The sequence below is a fragment of the Phyllobates terribilis genome, unplaced genomic scaffold (genome assembly GCF_046119375.1).
Source record: "Phyllobates terribilis strain yellow unplaced genomic scaffold, ASM4611937v1 Scaffold_8__6_contigs__length_399053987, whole genome shotgun sequence".
Taxonomy (NCBI): Eukaryota; Metazoa; Chordata; class Amphibia; order Anura; family Dendrobatidae; genus Phyllobates; species Phyllobates terribilis.
Window position 1 is genome coordinate 57,834,395 of NW_027362768.1, and position 23,500 is coordinate 57,857,894.

The 23,500-nt window shown below is 40.3% G+C and overlaps 1 protein-coding gene across 3 annotated transcripts in view; it reads left to right on the forward strand.

Annotated features, from left to right (window-relative positions):
- Positions 1 to 13,705, forward strand: part of ODR4 (odr-4 GPCR localization factor homolog) — a 92,683-nt gene extending 78,978 nt beyond the window's left edge. For all 3 annotated transcript variants that reach the window (XM_073642982.1, XM_073642980.1, XM_073642981.1), the window contains one exon: positions 12,647 to 13,705. Coding sequence is in view for 2 of the 3 variants with exons in the window: in XM_073642980.1 (XP_073499081.1) it covers positions 12,647 to 12,714 (68 nt within the window). In the remaining variant the exon portion in view is untranslated. The remainder of the gene's footprint in view (positions 1 to 12,646) is intronic.
- The last annotated feature ends 9,795 nt before the right edge of the window (positions 13,706 to 23,500 follow it).

Genomic DNA, 23,500 nt, shown 5'->3' on the forward strand with positions numbered 1-23,500 from the left:
TTGGGTGCAAATTGCGGCTAGCCAATCAGGGTGCTGGAACCATCCACAACGTCCAGACACAAGGGCTTGTGCCATTGGCTGCTGAAATCACATGTCCCTCTCTATATAAAGAGCGGACGTGTTTTAGCGCCATTTTGTGACTATAACATATAAGAGAGGCTGCTCCTTGTCTGCTCCTGGATTCATTAGAGAATTTAGCTAGTTAGCTAGGCCGTTGCTTCTAAGTCAGATAGTTTAGATAGCTAGTGTCCTGTGTGGCTGTGAAGTTGACCTTCCAGCAGATTTTTTTTTCTTGTGCCATTAGTGAGGTCCAGACAAAGACTGCAGGGCACATTTCAGCATAGAACTCTGTTGTCCACTCCATCTATTGTACTCCACGCACGAGTACACCTTTAAAAATCTAATTTTTCATGTTAGAAACGTGATACAGCACGCCATATCTCAGGTTGTCATTTTGTGGCGGTGAAATTCATCTGTATGCAGAGTAAAAAAATCATTTTTTTTCTGTTACTAATGTGATACAGCCAGGGAGATCTCAGTTTGAAATTGTTTGGAGCATATATTCTATGTTATACAGGCCTCATTCACAGTAAAAAAATACTTTCTTATGTTACTATTTTAATACAGGAGGCTAGATCTCATTTTGAAATTTCATGGAGCATATCTTCTATGTTATACAGGCCTCATCCACAGTAAAAAAAAATTACTTCTGTTACTAAGGTGATATTCTCCTAGAAATTTCAAAATGAGATCAAGCCTGCTATATCACCTTAGTAACAGAAAAAAGTATATCTTTATTGTGTATGAGGCCTGTATAACATAAACGATATGCTCCTAGAAATTTCAAAATGAGATCAAGCCTGCTATATCGTCTGTTATACAGCCTCATCCACAGTAAAAATATACTTTCTTCTGTTACTAAGGTGATATAGCAGGCTTGATCTAATTTTAAAATTTCTTGGGAGCGCATATCTTCTATGTTACACAAGCCTCATACACAGTAAAAAAAAGAAAAAATTTGTTGCTAATAGATTGCTCCAGCCACACTCTCTGAGCCACGTGAGTTGGAAAAAGTGAGGTCACGGTGGAAGGCTTAATAGGTTTAGTGTTCAAGGTATACGTGGGGTAGGTGGTAATGTTAGTGAAAGCACTAGTGAACCAATACTGTCATGTCCTATTCAGCCACAACTGACAACTTCTGTTACTGGACAGGCTAGTCTACTCCCTTTCTTTGGCAGCCGCACAGCGGAACCCCTTGTAGATGAGGGACAGAAAGAGTATATGCCCCAGTGGATGGCAAGCGCTGCATCAAGTGGCCTCTCCTCCTCTTCCTCCACCTCAACATCACAGAAAGTACAGTCCACAGAGGTGACACCCCAACTACCCTTGTTTTCCTCCACGTCACAACTCTCCAACCGCCCAACTGAGTGTAGGGAACCACAGATGGGTTCTGAGTGAGTCTGCAAAGCTGTTCACACATTCTATGCCATGGGCGTCAGTCTGCTCCAAAGATTAACAGACTCAAGAGGAGGAAAGCATCTGCACCGATGCCCAAAATCTTTTTAGGTTGGATCTATGGCAGGATGAAGTAGGCTCTGAGCAGCATCCTGACCCTCGTCACCAGACCTTAACCCCTGGGATGATCCTGATGAGACTCAGATATCTGAGGCTCACACGGAGTGTACTGTACTGTCAGGGCAGGAAGAGGAGGAGGGTGACTCTCAGGGCGAGGAATGGGATAACAGAGAGGATGATGATGAGGTTGTAGATCCCACTTGGTATGAACCCAGAGGCATGCAGCTGAGTACGTCATCTGAGGAGGTGGAGGAGGAGGAAGACGAGGAGGTTACGTTGCGCCCTACGGCGCAGACACGGAGTGATACAACTACGACAAGCACTGCATCCTTAGCCACAACTGTGGCTGTGGCCAGCAGCAGTCGCGGGTCTGCAGCTCGCAGGGGCAGCAAGGGTTGCCTAGCCTGGTCATTTTTTGTCGCAGCAAAGGATGAGCCAACTCACATTATCTGCCAATTTTGCAAAAAAAAACTCAGTAGAGGGAAAAAGTGCAATAATTTGACTACTACATGCATGAACCTTCACATGTGCAATCCACATAATTTACTCTGGCAATCTCACTGCGATAAAATGCGAACCTCAACAACCATCAGCCACCCCATCAACCGCATCTGCTGCTTCTTCCTCCTCTGCTACAGTTCCAAGTGTTGTCACGCAGGTCTCCGACCACAGAAACTCCGGTTGTTTTCCTCGCCCCAGTCAGGCTGAGTGAGAGCCCGTCAGCTGTAATGGAAGCAGACATGCCTGCTGTTTTTGACCAATCTCCGAAAACAAACACACTACATCTTTCTCAATCCACAGTAACATCTCCGCCTGCAGCACACTCACGGTCCAGCAATTTGTCCAGTTCACTGTATTCCGCCCTCTCTCAGGACTGCAGTCAGCCCTCGGTCCTGCAGTTGTCACGTAAAAGATTGTTTCCTCCTACACATGACAAAACTAAGACGTTGAACTCCACCATCTCCAATCTGTTGGCCACAGAAATGCTGCCTTTACGCCTGGTAGATACAGACGATTTCTGAAAGCTCATGGCCGTCGCAGTTCCCCAGTACCAGTCCCCAGAGGCCATTACGTCTCTAAGAAAGCTGTGCCGGCGCTACACCAGCATGTCGCAGACAACATCACCCATTCCTTGACTAAATCAATGCATTTCACCACAGACACCTGAATGAGTAGGCATGGCCAGAGGCGTTACATCTCGCTGATTGGGTACTGGGTGACTGGAGGCTGTGGGGGCTGGCGGGGAAGGGGCTGCTCCACCAGTCTTTTAATCTCCAAGGCTTGCAGGACAAACCTCTGCATTTCACACTTTCTCCACTGCTTCTGCCTCCTTCATCTGCGTCCTCAACCTCTGCCTTAATGAGACACGCGTTCCAACAGTGCAGAGCGAATTTCCACCACCTCCGTACTGCGCAACCAGAGCTCACCGTAATCAGGCAGTCTTAAAAATGTAATATGCCTTGGTGATCGCAGTCATACAGCTGAAGAGTTGTGGACAATAGTGTTGTGTTAACCCTTTCACTGAGCACGCTCGGGTGCTGAACCGAGCACGCCGAAAATACTCAGGCAGCACCCGAGCGTACTCGGTGAAAGAGTTAACTGAGCATGCTCACGCAGCACTAGTGGACAGCTATCCAGGCCGAGTTTTAGCAATGGCTGTCTCCGCTGAACCTGGAGATAGGGAAGGCCGTGTGCGATAACAGTGCGAACCTGGTGGCAGACCTACGCCGAGGCAAGCTCACATACGTGCCTTGCATGGCTCACGTCCTCAACCTGGTGGTAAAGCTGCTGCAGAAAGCACGGAAGCTGTGTGCTCACGTCCACCGTTCGTACCCCTCAGGTCATCAACTTGCATCGATACAGAGGTCTTTGCCCATGCCAGTTAACCGGTTGATATGCGATGTGCTGACACGGTGGAATTCCACTTTGCACATGTAGCAGCGACTGTGGCAGTATCAACGAGCCCTGACACAGTATGTCACGTCGTATAGCCTTGGCAGTACGGACGTGGGGCATATCACGTTTACGGAGTGGGCACAGATTAAGGATCACTGCACCCTCCTGCACAGTTTCAAAATGGCTACTAAGATGGTTAACACAGACGATGCCATCATCAGCATCACTATTCCGGTCATCCACATGCTGGAGCAGACTTTGAATAGCATGCGGGAGGAGGTGGTGGTCCCAGAGGAAGAGGAGGATGCGGAAGGGATAAAAATGTCTCAAAGTTCCAGACTGTCATCACACAGGCGGGTGCCAAGGGACCGTGGATTACAGAGATTGAGGGGGGCTGGTGAAACCAGACAAATTGTTAGTGAAGGTGCAGGAGTTGAGGAACAAATGGAGGAGGAAGAGGTGATGGGCAAGCAACAGTCAGGAGATGAAGAGGATAATCATCCCTTCTCTGTTGTTCGTGGTTGGCGGGAGATTACGAGGAAACAAGCATCAGTGTTACCCAGCCATCAACACAACATGGGCTTGGACCTCGTGGAAGAACTCTACATATGAGTGCCTTCTTGCTGCACTATTTGCAACATGATCCCCGTATAGTTATGATTTGAAATAGTGCTGACTACTGGGTTGCCACTCTGTTAAATCCACGTTATAATAGTAAATTTTGCCAATTGCTTCCCGCTCTGGAAAGGGACCCGCTAGTGCTGGAGTATCAAAACACACTGTTAAACAACCTTAAGAGCGGTTTTCCCCAAGATAGCAGTGAGGCACACAGTGTGCATCACAGCTCTAAGACTTCCAACCTCCATCACTTCAATTCATCAACGCCAAACATTAGCAGCAACAGCAGGAGTGTAAGTGGCAGAAGCAATTTCTGTGAGTCCTTTAACACATTTTGTAGACCAGTTTGTGCACTAACACAACAGAGTACAAGTCTGACATATAGTGAACAACTGGAGAGGATGGTTCAGGTGTATCTAGAGCTCAATACCATCCAGGAGGGTTTGGACCCTTTTACATTTTGGTCTTCAAAAACGGATGAGTGGCCTGAGCTCGCCTGTCACGCCTTGGAGGTTTTATTATGCCCGGCAGCCAGCGTTCTCTCAGACGTGTCTACAGCGCTGCTGGTGGTGTCCTGACCGATAAGCACAGCCGGCTGTTCCATCAAGATGAACAAGTCATGGATCTCCAAAGACTTTTGCACCCCAATCGCAGAATGTACCGACTAGGCGATGTTGTCATTTTTAGTGTGCTGCATTGATCTCGCATAACTGCAGTCTGTGATATCTTTAGCATGCAGATATTAACACTAATTTTTGGAAACGTGAAGACTCCTGATTGGGTCTCCATCTGCTGGGTTGGCTGTAGTGGAAGGGTTGTCACAATGCCCCATTATACTAGTTGTACTCTGGTGGAATTGATGCCACTTTGGTGGTGTCTGTCCCTAATTTTTTTAAATGTGATTGGGTCTCCTTTATGTGTACAGTAGTGCTCCCAGACTGGCAGGCCTGCACTTACTTTCAGTCAATTACCTGTTTTACTATCCTTAAATTTTTGTACCTATGCTAATCTATGAAACTGATGTTTGTGCCACCTGAGTGTGGATGATCATAAAAGCAGCTTGAGCTGTTGCATGTGGTATAAGGGCTCCCAACACAGCAGGCCTACACTGATCCCTTACCCACCTCATCTTAATTTGAAGTTCAATTCAAAGCTGTAAATGCTGGCCCACACCCTGAATCTTCATACATGGCCCATGGCTGATTGTTGCTGTGCCATTATAAAATTTGTACTGGGGGTCAATTGAGGACATTTTCCTGGTGTCTGCCCATAATTTGATCTGTTTTGGCAGCTTTTGGGCCCGTTTGAAGGTGTTACATATGCGTTTGGTGTTGCCTCCCATTGAATCCAATGGGGTTCGGAAAGGTTCTGCGAATGTTGGATGAATTAATCTTTGAATATTGCAAATTCGGTGAACGGAAAACGAACCGAATATTGAAATGTTCGCTCATCTGTAATCAGGAGATCAGTGCGGCCATTACACATCACACTAGGAACTCCTCCTTCAGGTAAAAGAAGTTCTAGAGGCAGTTATCTTCCGGGCAGCGTCCTCCCCACAGCCTGGAAGATGTCATTTATGTAAAGTGATAAAAGATGATTTCTCAACAACAAGGCAACTGATATGAGGCATACAGGGATCACTCTCCTCAGCACTTTATAACCTGTATGCCCATATTAATAGTTTAGATATGTCAAATGTGGTGACAGATTCCCTTTAAGATATCTGTTCTGTGGGGAGTTCAGCTGTAAATTAATAGACAAGTCATAAGGGAGTTTTAACTTTCCTGTAATGGTGATCATTTACTTAAACTAGAATACGATTTTGACGCTCATGACAAGAAATGTAATAAAGTTTGAAGGTGTTGTACGGCATTTAATATTGATGAACTTTCCTGTGGATACATCATTAACATGAAATCAGTGAGGTTCTGATATCCTGCACCCTCACTGATCAGCTGTCATCCGCTCCAGCAGAAACCAGATTTAACCATTGTGCAAAGCTGACGAGCACAGCTCCGTTCAATGTGTAGTGACCATTCTTGTTCTTTTGCATAGGGGCTAATTTACAGTTGTCGACTGCGTCTGATACACACATTGAATGTAGCCACTGGAGCTAATAACAGCTGCCCAGACAAAACATTTATTAAAAGAAAAAAATGTAGGTTGTTACCAATACAGGACATACAGTGGGTCTGGAAAGTATTCAGACCCCCTTAAATTTGTCACTCTTTGTTTCATTGCTGCCATTTGGTAAATTTTAAAAAGTTCATTTTTTTTTTTCATTAACCCCTTAACAACATTTGACGTACTAATACGCGTCTGTGCCCTGGGACTTAAGAGCCAGACCCGTATTAGTACGTCATGGCGATCGCGCGCGCACACAGGCTGTGCGGGCGCGATCGCCGCCGGGTATCAGCTGATTGTCACAGCTGACACCCGATACTATGTGCAGGGAGCGGTCCTGCACCGCTCCCAGCACATTAACCGCCGCGATGCTGCGATCGAAGTCGATCACAGCATTGCGGGGGCAAGGGGAGGTGATCGCAGATACTCATCTCATCTTCCGGCTTCCAGCGCTGTCTGACGCGGCTTCCCGGGTGTTGCCATGACGACCCGATGTCGTCATGACAACATCCGGGTCACCAGACAGCAGGAAGATTGTTTGGACATGCGCAGTGCATCTCCAAACAATCATCTCCCTGTCCAGCGCTGACAGCCTGCATGGCACAGGGATGGTGCTGCATTCCTGTGCCATGCAGGCGATCAGAGAAAAAAAAGTGAAAGTCCCATAGTGGGACAAAGTAATAAAGTATATAAACTTTCAGAAAGTGGAAAAAAAAAAAAAAAAAAAATTGCAAAAATATAAAAAAAAAATTTAAAAAAATAATCCACCAAAAATAAAAATATAATGTACCCATCAATAAATATTATTTAAAAAAAAAAAAAAACAACAATAAAAGTACACATATTTGGTATCGCCGCGTCCGGAATAACCTGACCTATAAAACTGTCCCACTAGTTAACCCCTTCAGTGAACACAGTAAAAAAAAAAAAAAAAACGAAGCAAAAAACAATGCTTTATCACCATACCGCCAAACAAAAATGGAATAACACGCGATCAAAAAGACAACTATAAATAAAAATGGTACCGCTGAAAACATCATCTCGTCCCGCAAAAAACAAGCCGACATACAGCTCCATCAGCCGAAAAATAAAAAAGTTATAGCTCTCAGAATAAAGCTATGCTAAAAAATAATTTTTTTCTAGAAAATTGCTTTTATTATGTAAAAGTGCAAAACATAGAAAAACTATATAAATGTGGTACCGCTGTAAACGTACTGACCCGAAGAATAAAGCTGCCTTATCAATTTTACCACACGCGGAACAGAATAAAAAAAACAAAAAAAACAATTCCTGAATTGTTGGTTTTTGTTTATTCTGCCTCCAAAAAATCGGAATAGAAAGCGATCAAAAAATGTCACGTGCCTGAATATGGCACTAATAACAACGTCAATTCATCCCGCAAAAAACGAGCCGTCGCATAACTGTCTGCCAAAATCTGGAAAAATTATAGCTCTCAAAATATGGCGATGCAAAAACTAGATTTTACAAAAAATGCGTCTTTTAGTGTGTGACAGCTGTCAATCATAAAAACCCGATATGATTCTGGTATTGCTGTAATCGCATCGACCCGAAGAATAAAGTCGTCTAATCACTTATACCGCACGAGGAACGGCGTCAAAAATAAACTCTCGGGTTAGGGCTGGGTTTGGGGTTAGGGTTGTGATGGGGTTGGGATTTTTTTCAAAAGTAAGAAAAAAAGATGACGATATGGCGACTAGTGTTGAGCGCAAGTGCTCGCTACTTGAGTTTGCATCGGGTGCTCTGGTATGCATTGAGTATCGTGGGTATTTGAGTGACATGCTCGAGTCTCCGCCCCATATGCTTCGCGGCCAAAAAAACTTTACGGGGATTGCTTGCCATGCACGAGCGATCCCCGCATGTTTTTTTTTGGGTGTCTAATAACCGTGAAACATGCGGAGCAGGGACTCGAGCATGTCACTCGAGCACACGCTGTACATGGTGCATACCTGAGTACCCGATGCAAACTCAAGTAGCGAACACTTGCGCTCAAGACTAATGACAACTTATTCAATATGATGACCTAATGTTATCAAATTCTGTGTCGTACCTCTGGGTTCAAAATGTTCACTATACACCTTAATAAAATCCTTGAGGGGTATTGTTTCCAAAATGGGGTCACTTGTGGGAGAGCTCCACTGTTTAGGCACATCACGGGCTCTCCAAACACGACATGGTGTCCGCTAACAAATTGAATGGAAAATCGGCTCAAATTGTTAGCGGACGCCATGTTGCGTTTGGAGAGCCCCTGCGTGCCCAAACATTGGAGCTCCCCCACAAGTGACCCCATTTTGGAAACTAGACCCCCCAAGGCACCTATCTAGATGCATAGTGAGCACTTGGAACCCCCAGGTGCTTCACAAATTGATTCATAAAAATGAAAAAGTGTTTTTTTTTTCACTTTTTCATTTTTACGAATCAATTTGTGAAGCACCTAGGGGTTCCAAGTGCTCACTATGCATCTAGATAGGTGCCTTGGGGGGTCTAGTTTCCAAAATGGGGTCACTTGTGGGGGAGCTCCAATGTTTGGGCACACAGGGGCTCTCCAAACGCAACATGGCGTCCGCTAATTATTCAAGCAAATTTTACAATCAAAAAGTCAAATGGCGCTCCTTCCCTTCCGAGCCCTGCCGTGCGCCCAAACAGTGTTTTTTCCCCACATATTGGGTATCTGCGTGCCCAGGGGAAATTGCACAACAAATTTTGGGGTCCATTTTTTCTTGTTACCCCTGTGAAAATAAAAAAATTGGGTCTAAAGTAACATTTTTGTGAAAAAAGTTAAATGTTCATTTTTTTCTTCCACATTCCAAAAATTCCTGTGAAGCACCTGAAGGGTTAATAAAGTTCTTGAATGTGGTTTTGAGCACCTTGAGGGGTGCAGTTTTTAGAATGGTGTCACTTTGGGGTATTTTCTGTCATAAAGACCTTTCAAAGTGACTTCAAATGTGATGTGGTCCCTAAAAAAATGGTTTTGTAAATTTTGTTGGAAAAATGAGAAATCGCTGGTCAACTTTTAACCCTTATGGCTCCCTAACAAAAAAAAAAATTTGGTTCCAAAATTGTGCTGATGTAAAGTAGACATGTGGGAAATGTTATTTATTAACTCTTTTGTGTGACATATCTCTCTGATTTAAGGGCATAAAAATTCAAATTTTGAAAATTGCAAAATTTTCTAAATTTTTGCCAAATTTCCGTTTTTTTTCACAAATAAACGCAAGTGCTATCGAAGAAATTTTACCACAATCATAAAGTACAATATGTCACGAAAAAACAGTCTCAGAATCAGGGGGATCCGTTGAAGCGTTCCAGAGTAATTACCTCATAAAGTGACAGCGGTCAGAATTGTAAAAATTGGCCTGGTCATTAACGTGCAAACCACCTTCGGGGGTTAAGGGGTTAAAGTACACTCTGTACCCCATCTTGACTGGAAAAAAAACAGAAATATAGAAATTTTTGCAAATTTATTAAAAAGGAAAAACTGAAATATCACATGGTCATAAGTATTCAGACCCTTTGCTCAGACACTCATATTTAAGTCACATGCTGTCCATTTCCTCGTGATCCTCCTTGAGATGGTTCTACTCTTCCATTGGAGTCCAGCTGTGTTTAATTAAACTGATAGGACTTGATTTGGAAAGGCACACACCTGTCTATATAAGACCTCACAGCTCACAGTGCATGTCAGACCAAATGAGAATCATGAGCTCAAAGGAACTGCCCAAGGAGCTCAGAGACAGAATTGTAGCAAGGCACAGATCTGGCCAAGGTTACAAAAGAATTTCTGCATTATTCAAGGTTCCTAAGAGCACAGTGGCCTCCATAATCCTTAAATGGAAGAAGTTTGGACCACCAGAAGTCTTCCTAGACCTGGCCGTCCAGCCAAACTGAGCAATCGTGGTAGAAGAGCCTTGGTGAGAGAGGTAAAGAAGAACCACAAGATCACTGCGTCTGAGCTCCAGAGATGCAGTAGGGAGATGGGAGAAAGTTCCACAAAGTCAACTATCACTGCAGCCCTCCATCAGTCGGGCCTTTATGGCAGAGTGGCTAGACGGAATCCTCTCCTCAGTGCAAGACATATGAAAGCCCACATAGTGTTTGCGCAAAAACACATGAAGGACTCCCAGACTATGAGAAATAAGATTCTCTGGTCTGATGAGACGAAGATATAACTTTTTTGTTATTCTAAGAGGTATGTGTGGAGAAAACCAGGCACTGCTCATCACCTGCCCAATACAATCCCAACACTGGTTGCAATTGAAGGAAACATGAATGCGGTCAAGTACAGAGATATCCTCGATGAAAACCTTTTCCAGAGTGCTCTGGACCTCAGACTTGGCCAAAGGCTGACCTTCCAACAAAACAATGACCCTAAGCACACAGCTAAAATAACAAAAGAGTGGCTTCAGAACAACTCTGTGACCATTCTTGACTGGCCCAGCCAAAGCCCGTACCTTAACCCAATTGAGCATCTCTGGAGAGACCTGAAAATGGCTGTCCACCAGCATTCACCATCCAATCAGATGGAACTGGAGAGGATCTGCAAGTAAGAATGGCAGAGGATCCACAAATCCAGGTGTGAAAAACTTGTTGCATCATTCCCAAGAAGACTCATGGTTGTACTAGCTCAAAAGGATGCTTCTACTCAATACTGAGCAAAGGGTCTGAATACTTAAGACCATCAGTTGTTTTTTTTGATAAATTTGCAAAAATTTCTACATTTGTTTTTTTCAGTCAAGATGGGGTGCAGAGTGTACTTTAATGAGAAAAAAATGAACTTTTTAGAATTTACCAATTGGCTGCAATGAAACAAAGAATGAAAATTTTAAAGGGGTCTGAATACTTTCTGTACCCATTGTAGCAAAATGACTGATATTACAAGGCTATTCTCAACTTTAGAAGTTATCACACATCTGTGCTGATCTTAGGATCAGTGGGTGTCCAACTGCTCTGCAGAACTCCCTCGGAATTAATCAGTGGCTGGACATGTTCACCTTTACTCCATTCATTTTCCATGGGTCTGAAGCAGATAGAAGAGTACAATGCTTTACTTTTTTCCACAGTCCCATAAATAGGCATATATATAACATTAATGGAGCCCCCTAGCTATTGCATTACCTTCTCTGCCCACACCCCAGAACAAAAATATCTTGAGGAGTAAGTAGACCGATACCTCCCAACTTTTAAAAACAGGGAGAGGGACATGTATTGCTGCACATACATAGTAAATGTGCCCCTACTGAAGCCTATAAGTTTTCTTATCCATTACAATACCCATTTCATGGCCCCCATAGAGTATGATGCCCACAAAAATCCCTCCCTCAAACACCATATGAAATTCCCACAGTGAATCCCCTCACAATTTGCTCCACAGTACGTCAACACACAAAGTCTAATGCCCCAACAGTTGCCACCACATTGCCACCAACCCCTTATGGTGTCTCCACATGGTACCCACAGCCCCGCATAAACAGTATCCTGGACCCACCACCCCCTCAAATACAGTATGATACCCCTACACTTTCATTGACATTAAAATAATAGAACTACTCATCTAGCCCCTTTCCTCCACTGGTGCTGCGTTTGGACTCAGGCTCTGCACAGCTGGCACATTCTAGTGGTGTCTCATCGTGTCTGCTGTGGTGAGACACAGACACAAAGGCTGAATGGGGAGTACGGGGTCGACGGATGCAGTACACCTTTATATTCAGTCCCATTCCTATAGTTGGGTTATATCTTCTAAAGATGGGAATAACTCTTTAAAGACTTATATCATCTGTTTCAGAGATTAGAGTGAACTGATTATTGATCCTTCTACTGCATGTTCTAGTAGTCTTTTTACTTATCCTGAACTTTTTTTTTATTTCTCTTTTATAACTTTTCTTCTGGAGTTTTTCAGTTCTGCATGTGTTTTTTGAGAGTACAACATAATTCTTCTAATATTTTACATTAAAGACTTAAGTTGTAATTGAATTTTATCAATGTTGTTCCATTTGTGAAAGGTAGAAAAGCTGTGAACCTCTACCCTAAAGTACCTTTCCCATAGTCTAGCAAAACAGATGTACGTGTATTAATAAATCTAGCATCCCCATGCAGATATGTTCTATGATATATTCATTCAGAATCGCCAGTGTATCGTGTAAAGTACAAAGGTTATCAGCATTTATACGTTACTTGCAAAGGGATTCTGCTCTTTTACAAAAGAACGTGCGTAGGGGCATGAGTGTTCATGCATAAAAAAGGTGAATAAACACTCGCGTTATCTAAAAAAAAGATTAACATGAAATGTTGATACCTCTGGCTTTATTGTTTCTAAATATCTTGTATATAATAGAGCTCTTAAAATCCTGAAAGTATTCTGTTTTATAATGTGCTGTATTTTGATAATTTGACACCAATATTTTCTTTTTTCACTCAGGACTCCTAATGGCGACAGCAGTAGTTCTTCTTGCAACCCTAATATCCTTACATTATCTAAATGAGTAAACCTGTGCAAATACACATGGCTAAGCAATGTTCTTTTATTCAAGAATGAATATGTCTTGTCATATTATAAAGGAGAATTGTCAATCTGCAATCAAAGCGTCTTATGCAGTTATTTCATAAAAGTAATTTTTCAGTATGCTGCATCACAGCATTATTAGCATATTTCTCATATACAATGCACTTTTGTGTGTTATTATCAGTCTCTTTCCTAATAAATTGACACCTGCTTAAAAAGAATCTGTCACCAGGTGACAGCAGCATGATGTTGGGGGCAGAGACTCTGATTCCAGGGATGCGTCACTTACTGGGCTGCTTACTGCAGATTTGATTAAATCACTACTTTATCTGCTGGAGATCTACCAATTCTCTGGATGCCGAACTCCCTATAAACCCACCCACAACACTGACACTGACAGCTTTCTGATTACCAGTGGTGTGGGCAGGATTATACAGGGCTCACGAATATGGAGGCTAATCTGGTAATAATATCCTGCTGTTTAAACAAGGGACTTTATAAAAACTACAGCAAGCTGTCCAGTAAGTGATTAATCGCTGGAATGCGGGTTTCTGTGACTACTTTCCTTTCAAATTAGGTGTCAAAAATCTGGTGACCAAGTTCCTTTAAGAAAAATCTTTTCTGGTTCTAATGTTTTTTTCTTATTGTGTCCTACTCACATCCTCAGTCAGCCATGTTTGGTGCTAGAGTGATTGAACAGCTGTAGAGTGGAAGGAGTCCAGAGGATAAATACCCAGCTTTCTAGAGCATTCAGTGTGGGTGGGTCTGGAGGTGCAAACACTGGAACTGTGTTTTCATGTTAAGGAAACAGAACCTTGTGTCGATTGTTCCTGAAGCGGACGGATTCCCGTAACAACAAGGACTGTGCCATACGTTAATTTTTTTGTTTTCCTGTTAGGCCGGTAAGGCTGTGTTTTGTTTTGCTAATGTTCTGGATTTATGCAGTACTTTTAATAAACCAGTGGAAGACTTAAAGAGACAGTTTTTCCCTGTGCCTACCTGTATGTGCAGCTGAGTGAGCCGATCTACCACTATATATACAGTACAGACCAAAAGTTTGGACACACCTTCTCATTTAAAGATTTTTCTGTATTTTCATGACTTTGAAAATTGTACATTCACACTGAAGGCATCACAACTATGAATTAACACATGTGGAATTATATACTTAACAAAAAAGTGTGAAACAACTGAAAATATGTCTTATATTCTAGGTTCTTCAAAGTATTGGCATTCTCTTGATGAGGCATTCTTTTCACATGCTGACAGTTTCCTACTCAGGTAGAGAATGGGGTGGTCATTCCCTTGTATTACCTGAGAAAGGACCGCTCCTAATCCGACTTCTGAGGTGTCTGTTTGGAGTGCAAATTCCTTTTTAAAGTCGGGGGCAATCAGAACCAGCTGCTTACTCAGAGCTACTTTCAGCTCTTGAAAGGACGTCTGCACCTTCGCTGATTATTTGGCCATTGCCGATTTCGTCCCCTTAAGGAGGTTGGTCAGGGGTGCAGCCATCATGGAAAATGTTGGAAGGAACCTCCTGTAGTATCCCTCGATTCCCAGAAATGCTTTAACTTGTGTCCTTGAGAGTGGTTTCAGCCAGTTTTGGATTGCGTCCACTTTACTGATCTAGGGTTTTATCTTGCCTCTACCTACTACATATACTAGATAATAAAGGAAGAAAAAAGTTTTTATCCAGCTCACCCATTGGTTGTGAATATTCCTCTGGTAGTGCACGGACTTGAGGCTTGTGTCAGCAGCAAGGAGCATAGAAGTAAAAAGGTAAAGTGCATCCAGCACAATCCGGAGAAAAAAACAAATAATTATATTAAAAAAATATATATATTAAAAATTCCTGGTCTAAAAAAAAAGCGCTCATCAGAGGCATGCACAACTGACATGTTTTGTACTATGTGTTCTTATTCATAGTGTGGTCCATCTTTGTCTGTCTGAACTGCCTGGGAAATGCGCTCCTCTCTCCAGCGACGGACGTCGCTTATACACCAAGCACTGCCACAACTTTTATCTCCTTCAATCCTTTGTGACCTATAATAAGTGTGTATGTTTGATAAAGGTCTCTACCGACCGAAACGTTATGTATTATACACAATATTAATTAGGACCACTGTTTTAACAACTACACGTTTTTTCACCATACTGAACCCAGAGTGCCGGATTTTTCATTATATATTGCCTGGGAAATATGTCTGATATATAATATAATATAAGCGAAGGCAAATAAATGGCTACAATATAACTGAATATGGTAATAACAGATGTTCTGTGGTGCAGTCATATCAGAATTGGGATTAATCTTTCCCACAAATTACCTGTGATTACACCATGCCTCCTCATGACCTGGTCAAGAGAACCACTCACAATTACTCAAGAGTCAGAATAGAAATGTAAAAATATTTGATAGTGTATGTCTTTTGCTATAGTAATTTTGTCTTCAGAGAATTATTATTTACCAAGTTATCATCCATATTATGAATTACTACTAGGATACATATGGGAGAACATCTCATATGTTCCCTAAAAGATTTATTAACTTTCACAAGCTTGCTATGAAAGCACAGAACCTCCCGTCAACCTGCAAACAGCTGATTTTTGCAGATTAAAGCTGTATCCAACCAGGCACTTCTGCACCCATCACTTACGAACAGGGATTGTCATCACAATTGAGGCAACCACCTCAAGGCTGCCTGTATGCTTTTTTCTAGCAGTTCTGGATGTGTAGACTAACTACATTAAGGCTTTATATACAGCCAGTATTTGCCACGTGTGAAGTGGGCTATGCTCTTGAGCCCTCTCCATTTATGCGGACTTTGACATAGATATACAAGTATATACATTTACGCTACAGGGTTAAAGGGGTTTTCCATTTCAAAGGTGGTCCCCAAATGATTTTATAATCATAAAATAAATGGCTGGTTCTCCCTTTCCCCTGGTCCAGCGCTGGCTCTCCGCTGGACAGTTTCTGTGTTTGACGGCAGCGGTCAAAAGTCAATGCTGCAATCACTGAGCGCAGAGGCACGAGCCACCAAGCTTAGTGATTAACTACAGCAGTGATGTGCACTGTATTAATGATGTCACCACTGCAGCCAATACTTAGAGACTAGATCAGCGGCAGAGAGTCGGTGCTGGCCCAGGGAGCATGAGGACTTGCTCTGTTTATTTTACATGTATAAAAACATCTGGAGGCCCCTTTAACACTTTAATAATACTGGTTATTTGGGACATTATGACGCAGCACCAGTTTTCAAATTTATGATATTATCGCTTTGGAATGCTGTTACTTATTTAAGATTATTCTGAGATTCGGGACGCCGAACAGTTTATTAAAAGTTTGTGTTCGGGTACCAGAACAGTACCCGAACACGGACCCCATTCATGTGAATGGAGGAGCCAAATATACCTGGTTTCCTGTGTTGTCATTTGCGTGACAGCGCAGGAAGCACAGGCTCTGATCGGCGGTAAAAAGCTTACCGCGTGTCAGTCGCCGGCTGATGGTACTACTACCACCATCAGCCGGCGCGTACTGCCATAGGAAACAGCGAGCGCAGGCGCTTCTGGATGGGAGTAGTAGTCTCTCACCAGCTATGCCTGTGCTCAAAGTAAAAGAAAAAAAAATGTTAATTAATAAAAAATGAAAATAAAAATATAACACATTATACTCACCTACACCTTGTCCCCGATGTTCTCGGCCCCTGCATAAAATAAGAAAACACCATATACTCAATACTCACCTTAAAGCTAATCCCCGAAGCCCATGATCACCTGTAAGAAAGGTAAAATAATAAAGCAACCTCATCCTCACCTGTCCGCCGTAGTCCAAATAGCGAGGGTCCCATGAACAGAACGGCCACATTGTAAAATGTGACCGCTCTGTTCATTTGCCGGCAATACACTGACGCTCATTGAGTGTATTGATGTCAGTGCATGCGCAGTGAGTATTTTCCCACGCTGAGTTCAACGGAGTTCAACTCATTGACACAAGTGTGGGAAAATACCGCGCATGCGCTGACCTCATTTGCCGGCAATGAGCGTCAGTGTATTTCCGGCAAATGAACAGAGCGGTCACATTTTACAATGTGGCCGTTCTGTTCATGAGATCATCGTGGGACCCTCGCTATTTGGACTACGGTGGACAGGTATGGATAAGGTTGGTTTATTATTTTACTTTCATTGCAGGTGACAATGGCTTCAACTGGAATGGGCGTGATGGTAAGTAGGGTTTAATTTAGAACATTAAAGGTGTCTGTCTTTATTTCAAATAAAATATTTTATTCTGGATGTGGATGTCTTTATTTTACATTTCACCATCACTATGGGGTTAGTAATGGGGACATCTTATAGACGCCTCTCCATTACTAACCTGGGCTTGATGTCAACTGGCATTAAAAACTGACATTGTCAGGCAGATCGTCTGCCTATGTTAAAAACCTTCTTTCCAAGTCCATCCCAGCCCTTACAGAACTTGACTTAACATTTGATAGGATCCTCGCTTGCCTCGCCCATCGTCAATTTCTTCTGAAGTGCCAAGAGACACAATTCTTCGCCTACGCTTTTATAATACTAAAGAAAAAGTGTTAAACTATCTAAAAGAAAAGAAAGAGCCATACAATCATATTAAACTTTTTGCGGATTTATCAAGGGACACAATTCAACTCAGAAAGTCCTTTAAAGATATCATCAGTGAATTGCGCCAAAGAGGATAACTTACAGATGGGGATTCCCTACAAAGCTTTTGGTCTCCTATAAAGGGAAAATAGTCCCAATATTTTTGGCTGAAGAAGGAAGAAACTTTTTATTATCAATTGGAGACGGCGAATATCCTTCCTCCAGTCTTTACTCTCCAGGCTGACTTAAGAGGGAAAAGATCATCTACATTTTCTTCTTTAGGTTTCCAGTTGTTGCCATTACGCATCTTATTGAAGGTTTATTTTTTTTTCTTGGCAAGACTGTATCCTTTCATGGAATTATAATTGGTTTTGGTTTAAAAAGATATCGTCTATTTTTTTTGGAGATGTGACTCAGGAGTTTAATCCCACAAACTTGTTTCCCCAATTAGGAAGAAACTTTTGCTTATGTATTTTATTTGGGTAAACTTCAATCATATATTTTACTGTATTTCTTCTGTATTTGTGTACTAAAAGTGATAAGTAAATATATATAGTATAAGTAAGTTTAATAGTAAATTTATTACAATCTAAACTTTCAAGAATAACTCTTTAACATCCTTACATCCTTTTTAATATATTAATCAGTGGTTTAATATTATTCTCTTTCAGTATGGACATAAAACTGCTTATATTAAATGTGAAAGGTCTTAACAGTCCTAAGAGACTATTTTTAACCTGGAGGGAAATAAAAGATAGAAAAGCCAACATAATTTGTTTGCAAGAAAAAATTTGGTTTCATTCAAGTTAATTTCGGAACATAATGACTCTGATGGTAGATTTCATCTTCTAACTTGTCAGATTAATAATCATACTTGTACCCTGGTTAATGTATATGCACCCAATAAGGCCCAAATCCGATTTTTAGATATCCAAGAAAAAAAACAAGGCGATCTCATTTTACTCAGAGATTTTAATCTAGTACCCGATCCGTTATTAGATTCTTCTGCTCATTCACGACATTGTGTCCCTTCATTGAAAAATTGGTTAAACAAGAACTCCTCGATGTTTTTAGATGCTTAAATACCTCTTCCATTGAATATACATTTTATTCTTATGCTCACAAATCCTTCTCTCATATAGACTTGATTTTAACAAATTCTCTATCTAAATATCCCAATTTAGAAAGCTCTCAAATATCCCAAAATCATTTTCAGACCATCAGTCACTTGTGATGTATATTTAGGATACCCGTCATCTCCTTACTTTGGAAATGTAATTCTTTTCTCCTACATTCACCAAAATATAAAAAATATGTATTGAAAACATTGAGAATTACTTGAAAGAAAATAATGTAGAAAGCATATGCCCATTTATGTTATGGAATGCACACAGGCAGTTCTGAGGGGAATACTAATACAAATTTCATCCAAAAATAAAAAAGAGAATAGGGAAAATATAAAAATAAATTCAGTCAAACCTTTTTGAGAAAGAAAAAATTCAGCAAAATCTCACAACCCCATCCTCAACGATTCATAAGGAAATCCTCAAGATTAAACTAGGCCTAAGAAATGCCTTATTCTCTGAATATTAATAAATTATAAACCCATTTCACTCATTAATTGTGATATAAAAATTTATTCCAAAATTATTGCAAATAGACTTAAAAAAAATTCTTCCTGGAATTATACATAACGATAAATTGGGCTTTATTGAGAGTCATCAGACTGTAGATGGAACAAGAATATTAAATCTAGTTGACATTATAATATGCTCTAAAAAAACATCAATACTATTGACTTTAGATGCCGAGAAGGCTTTTGATAGAATCAACTAGGACTTCTTAAAAGCCACTCTTCTCAAATTTGGTTTTAACTCGCAACTTATCAGAACAATTATGGCCCTTTATGCATACGCAACTGCTAAAATTTATGCAAATAGTCACCTATCTAAACCGTTTCAAATCTCAAATGGCACTAGACAGGGTTGCCCTCTCTCTCCTTTGCTCTTTGCACTAATAATGGAACCATTTGCTGAATTAATAAGCAATTCTAAAATCAAAGGTATCCTAACCGATAAACATCATACTTACCCTCTCAAATCGTTTGTCTTCTATTAAAGAAGTCATTCATACAATTGAATCATTTGCAAAGGTATCTTATTACAAAATTAATATCACAAAATCAAAAATACTAGACTTTAATTTAAGCAACACCCTTATCAATTCCATAAAAAAAAAATCTCATCCTTTGACTGGGAAAAGGAGGTCGTTTCATACCTGGGAATACTTCTTACAAGAGATTTTAAAACCACAATTGAGTGCAATTTGAATCACATAACAAACACGGTGCAAGCAGACTTTAAAAACTACTCAAAAAATGAATTTTCATGGTTAGGTTATATAATTACTATTAAGATGTTTACATTACCAAAATGTTATATATATTCAGAGCAATTCCCCTTTTAATTCCCCAAAAATTCATCATTAAGTTACGATCACTACTAAACAAATTCATCTGGAATCAAAAGAGAGCTAGGACCTCCAATAAAGTACCATTTAAGAACAAACTACATGGAGGTCTTGGATTACCAAACCTAACTAATTATTATTATACTAACTTAATTAAGCAATCTCAAAACTGGATGAATAAAAATTCATCTCCGGCTTGGACTGATCTGGAAGCTTATTCCAATAGCAATATGCCCCCAGTTTCTCTACTTTTGAAGCATATTATTAATCCCTCTCTTATACTTCCCCAACACACTACTATATCAGCAGTTATTCATGCATGGGAAAAACTTGCTAGTGTTTCAAGTAAAAAAAATGTCAATTTGCTAAAATCAAAAACATCTCAATTTATTTTATCGAACTTATTTCTGGGCAAAAAATTCCCGACTCTTGGAAATCTTTGGGCTTAAAGAAAATCAGGGATTTTCATGATGGAATCAAATTTATTCCCTTCCAAACATTTGCGCCTCCTTACACGAGGCCTTTTACAAAACCATCTCTAGATGGTATTTTACTCCAAATAAACCAGCAAAGGCTTTCCCAAACCAATCTCCTCTTCGTTGGAGGGAATGCGGGCTCAAGGGAGATTTATTACACATTCTATGGGAATGTCCCAAACTTCAACATTTTTGGAAAGAAATATCATTACTTATCAATCAAATAAAAAGACAGAACATTATTTTACTTCCCCAAATGGCTTTGCTATCTTTATATTTGGATGTGGTAAATCCATCTTTGAGACCTATGCTAATTCACTTTTTCTAGTAGCTAAAAATGCCATAGCAGCAAATTGGAAAAAAACATCCATTCCCAGCATTGAAGATATTGTAGACAAAATAACTCTTCATAATTCTTACGAGAGAAGCCACGTCATATCAAACAATTATTATCCAAAGTACTATAAGACATGGGTACCATGGATTAACTTTTGCTCTAATTAGCTAAGTTTTGTTTAAGACATTGATAACTTTATGAAATTGTTACTGACTAATATTATGTTTGATTCTTAATATTTTATGTCTAATATTACAGTATATTTGTTTCATAATACTTTCGTATTCTCCTCTGTAAAGTTTTGTGATTTCACTTTAAACTTATGTTCACAAAAATGTTAAACCCTATTAGTATATTTTGAATTTAATATTATAACCACTGTTAATAATATTACAATATTGTTGTTGTTCTCCTATCCCTCCCTCTATTCCCTTCTTTCATCTTCCCTAAGTTTACCCAATAAAGATCAACTTTCTTTCCTTCCCATACTCGTACCTTTTCCCCTTCTAGACGTTTATAAAACTTTAATAAAATGATTGGAATATAAAAGCTGACATCAACCCCAACCCTATAACCCCACTGCCACCGCTACAGGGCAGTGGGCAGAGCGAGGCTAAGTGCCAGAATTGCCGCATCCTATCGATGCGCCATTTCTGGGGCGGCTGAGGGCTACTGTTTCTAGCCTTGGAGGGGGCCAATATTCATGGCCCTTAGTAGGATCCCACGTCCTTTTTTGGGGGGGGGTCCCCCATTTTAATAGCCAGTAAAGGCTATGTATACAGCTGGGGGTTGATATTAGTAGCCTGGAAAGCTCCATGGATATTACTCCCTTCCCAGGCTAGATACATCTGCCCCATCTGTCCACTTTCCCTCTGCTGGTTAATAAAATTATGGGGGACCCCACGCCAGAAATTTTCCAGAAATTTACTCATTTATTAATAAATTACACGAACAGTAAGGTACACACGCAAAGCATGGATTATATATATCACATTTATATCTATCTATATAGCCATATATCTATTTATCCGTATATCTATTAATCTATCTATCCATATATCTATTATCTGCCATATGGGCTATTAAACCTTATCACTTTACTCTACTGTGTGCTGCCTCCATTTTTGCATTGATATTATCTATATATATCCATATATCTAACTATCTCTAAATCTATTTATCCATATATCTATCCATATATTTATCCATATAGCTATCTATCCATGTATCTTTTATCTATCCCTATTTCTATTATCTATATATCAATAAATCTATTCATATATCTATTATCTATCCATATATCTATTTATATATCTATCCATTTATCTATCTATATATATATATATATATATATATATATATAAATCTATCCATATATCTATTTTCTATCTATCAATATAGCTAAATATTCATATATCTAACTATTATCTATATATATATATATATATATATATATATATATATATATATATATATATATATATATATATATATATATATCCATATACAGTGGGGGAAAAAAGTATTTAATCAGCCACCAATTGTGCAAGTTCTCCCACTTAAAAAGATGAGAGGCTTGTAATTGACATCATAGGTAGACCTCAACTATGAGAGACAAAATGAGAAAACAAATCCTGAAAATCACATTGTCTGATTTGGAAAGAAATTTTTTTCAAATTTTGGTGGAAAATCACTATTTGGTCAATTACAAAAGTTAATCTTAATACTTTGTTATATATCCTTTGTTGCCAATGACAGAGGTCAAACATTTTCTGTAAGTCTTCACAAGGTTGGCACACACTATTGCTGGTATGCTGGCCCATTCCTCCATGCAGATGTCCTCTAGAGCAGTGATGTTTTGGGGCTGTCGCTGGGCAACACAGACTTTCAACTCCCTCCAAAGGGATTTTTCAAGCTGTTGTTATAAAGTATTCTAATTTACTGAGATAATGACTTGTGTTTTCATTGGCTGTAAGCCATAATCATCAACAGTAACAGAAATAAACACTTTAAATAGATCACTCTGTTTGTAATGACTCTATATAGTATATGTATTTCACTTTTTGTATTGAAGAACTGAAATAAATTAACTTTTTGATGATATTCTAATTTTGTGAGATGCACCTGTATGTAGCCTAATGCCGCCGGAGATAGCAGTATGCGGTGAGCGCTTCCGCATACCGCGATCTCCGGCACCACAGTCCTTCACCCCGGCCTCTTCCTCCTCCCTCTCACCTGTAACGGCAGATGTTTTCTTCTGTCTGGAGCCAGACTGTGCAGGTGCGTCGCGCTTGCACAGTCTATAGAGGCTTCGGACAGAGGGACGCATTTACGGTTATATTATAGATATTGAAAGATAGATAATAGATATATGGATAGATTAATAGATATATGGGTAGATAGATAATAGATATATGGATAGCTAGATATATAGATAATAGATATACAGATAGATATAAATGTGATATATATAATCCGTGCTTTGCGTGTGTACCTTACTGTTCATGTAATTTATTAATAAATGAGTACATTTCTGGAAAAAAAATGGCGTGGGGTCCCCTGTAATTTTATTAACCAGCAGAGGGAAAGCGGACAGCTGGGGCGGAGGTTTTTAGCCTGGGTAGGGGGTAATACCCATGGAGCTTCCCAGTCTACTAATATCAGCCCCCAGATGTATACTTAGCCTTTACTGGCTATTAAAGGGAGTTTCCCACAAACAAAAGTTAATTTTAAAAAATTGGCCGTGTCTGACCGTGTACTTTCCGACTTCAGACATTACAGCAAGGGATCGCAGAGGATTCAATTTGTGAGGTAAAATATTGTTTCAAAAAGGGCAGTGAAATGAAATGAATCCTCTGCGATCTCATG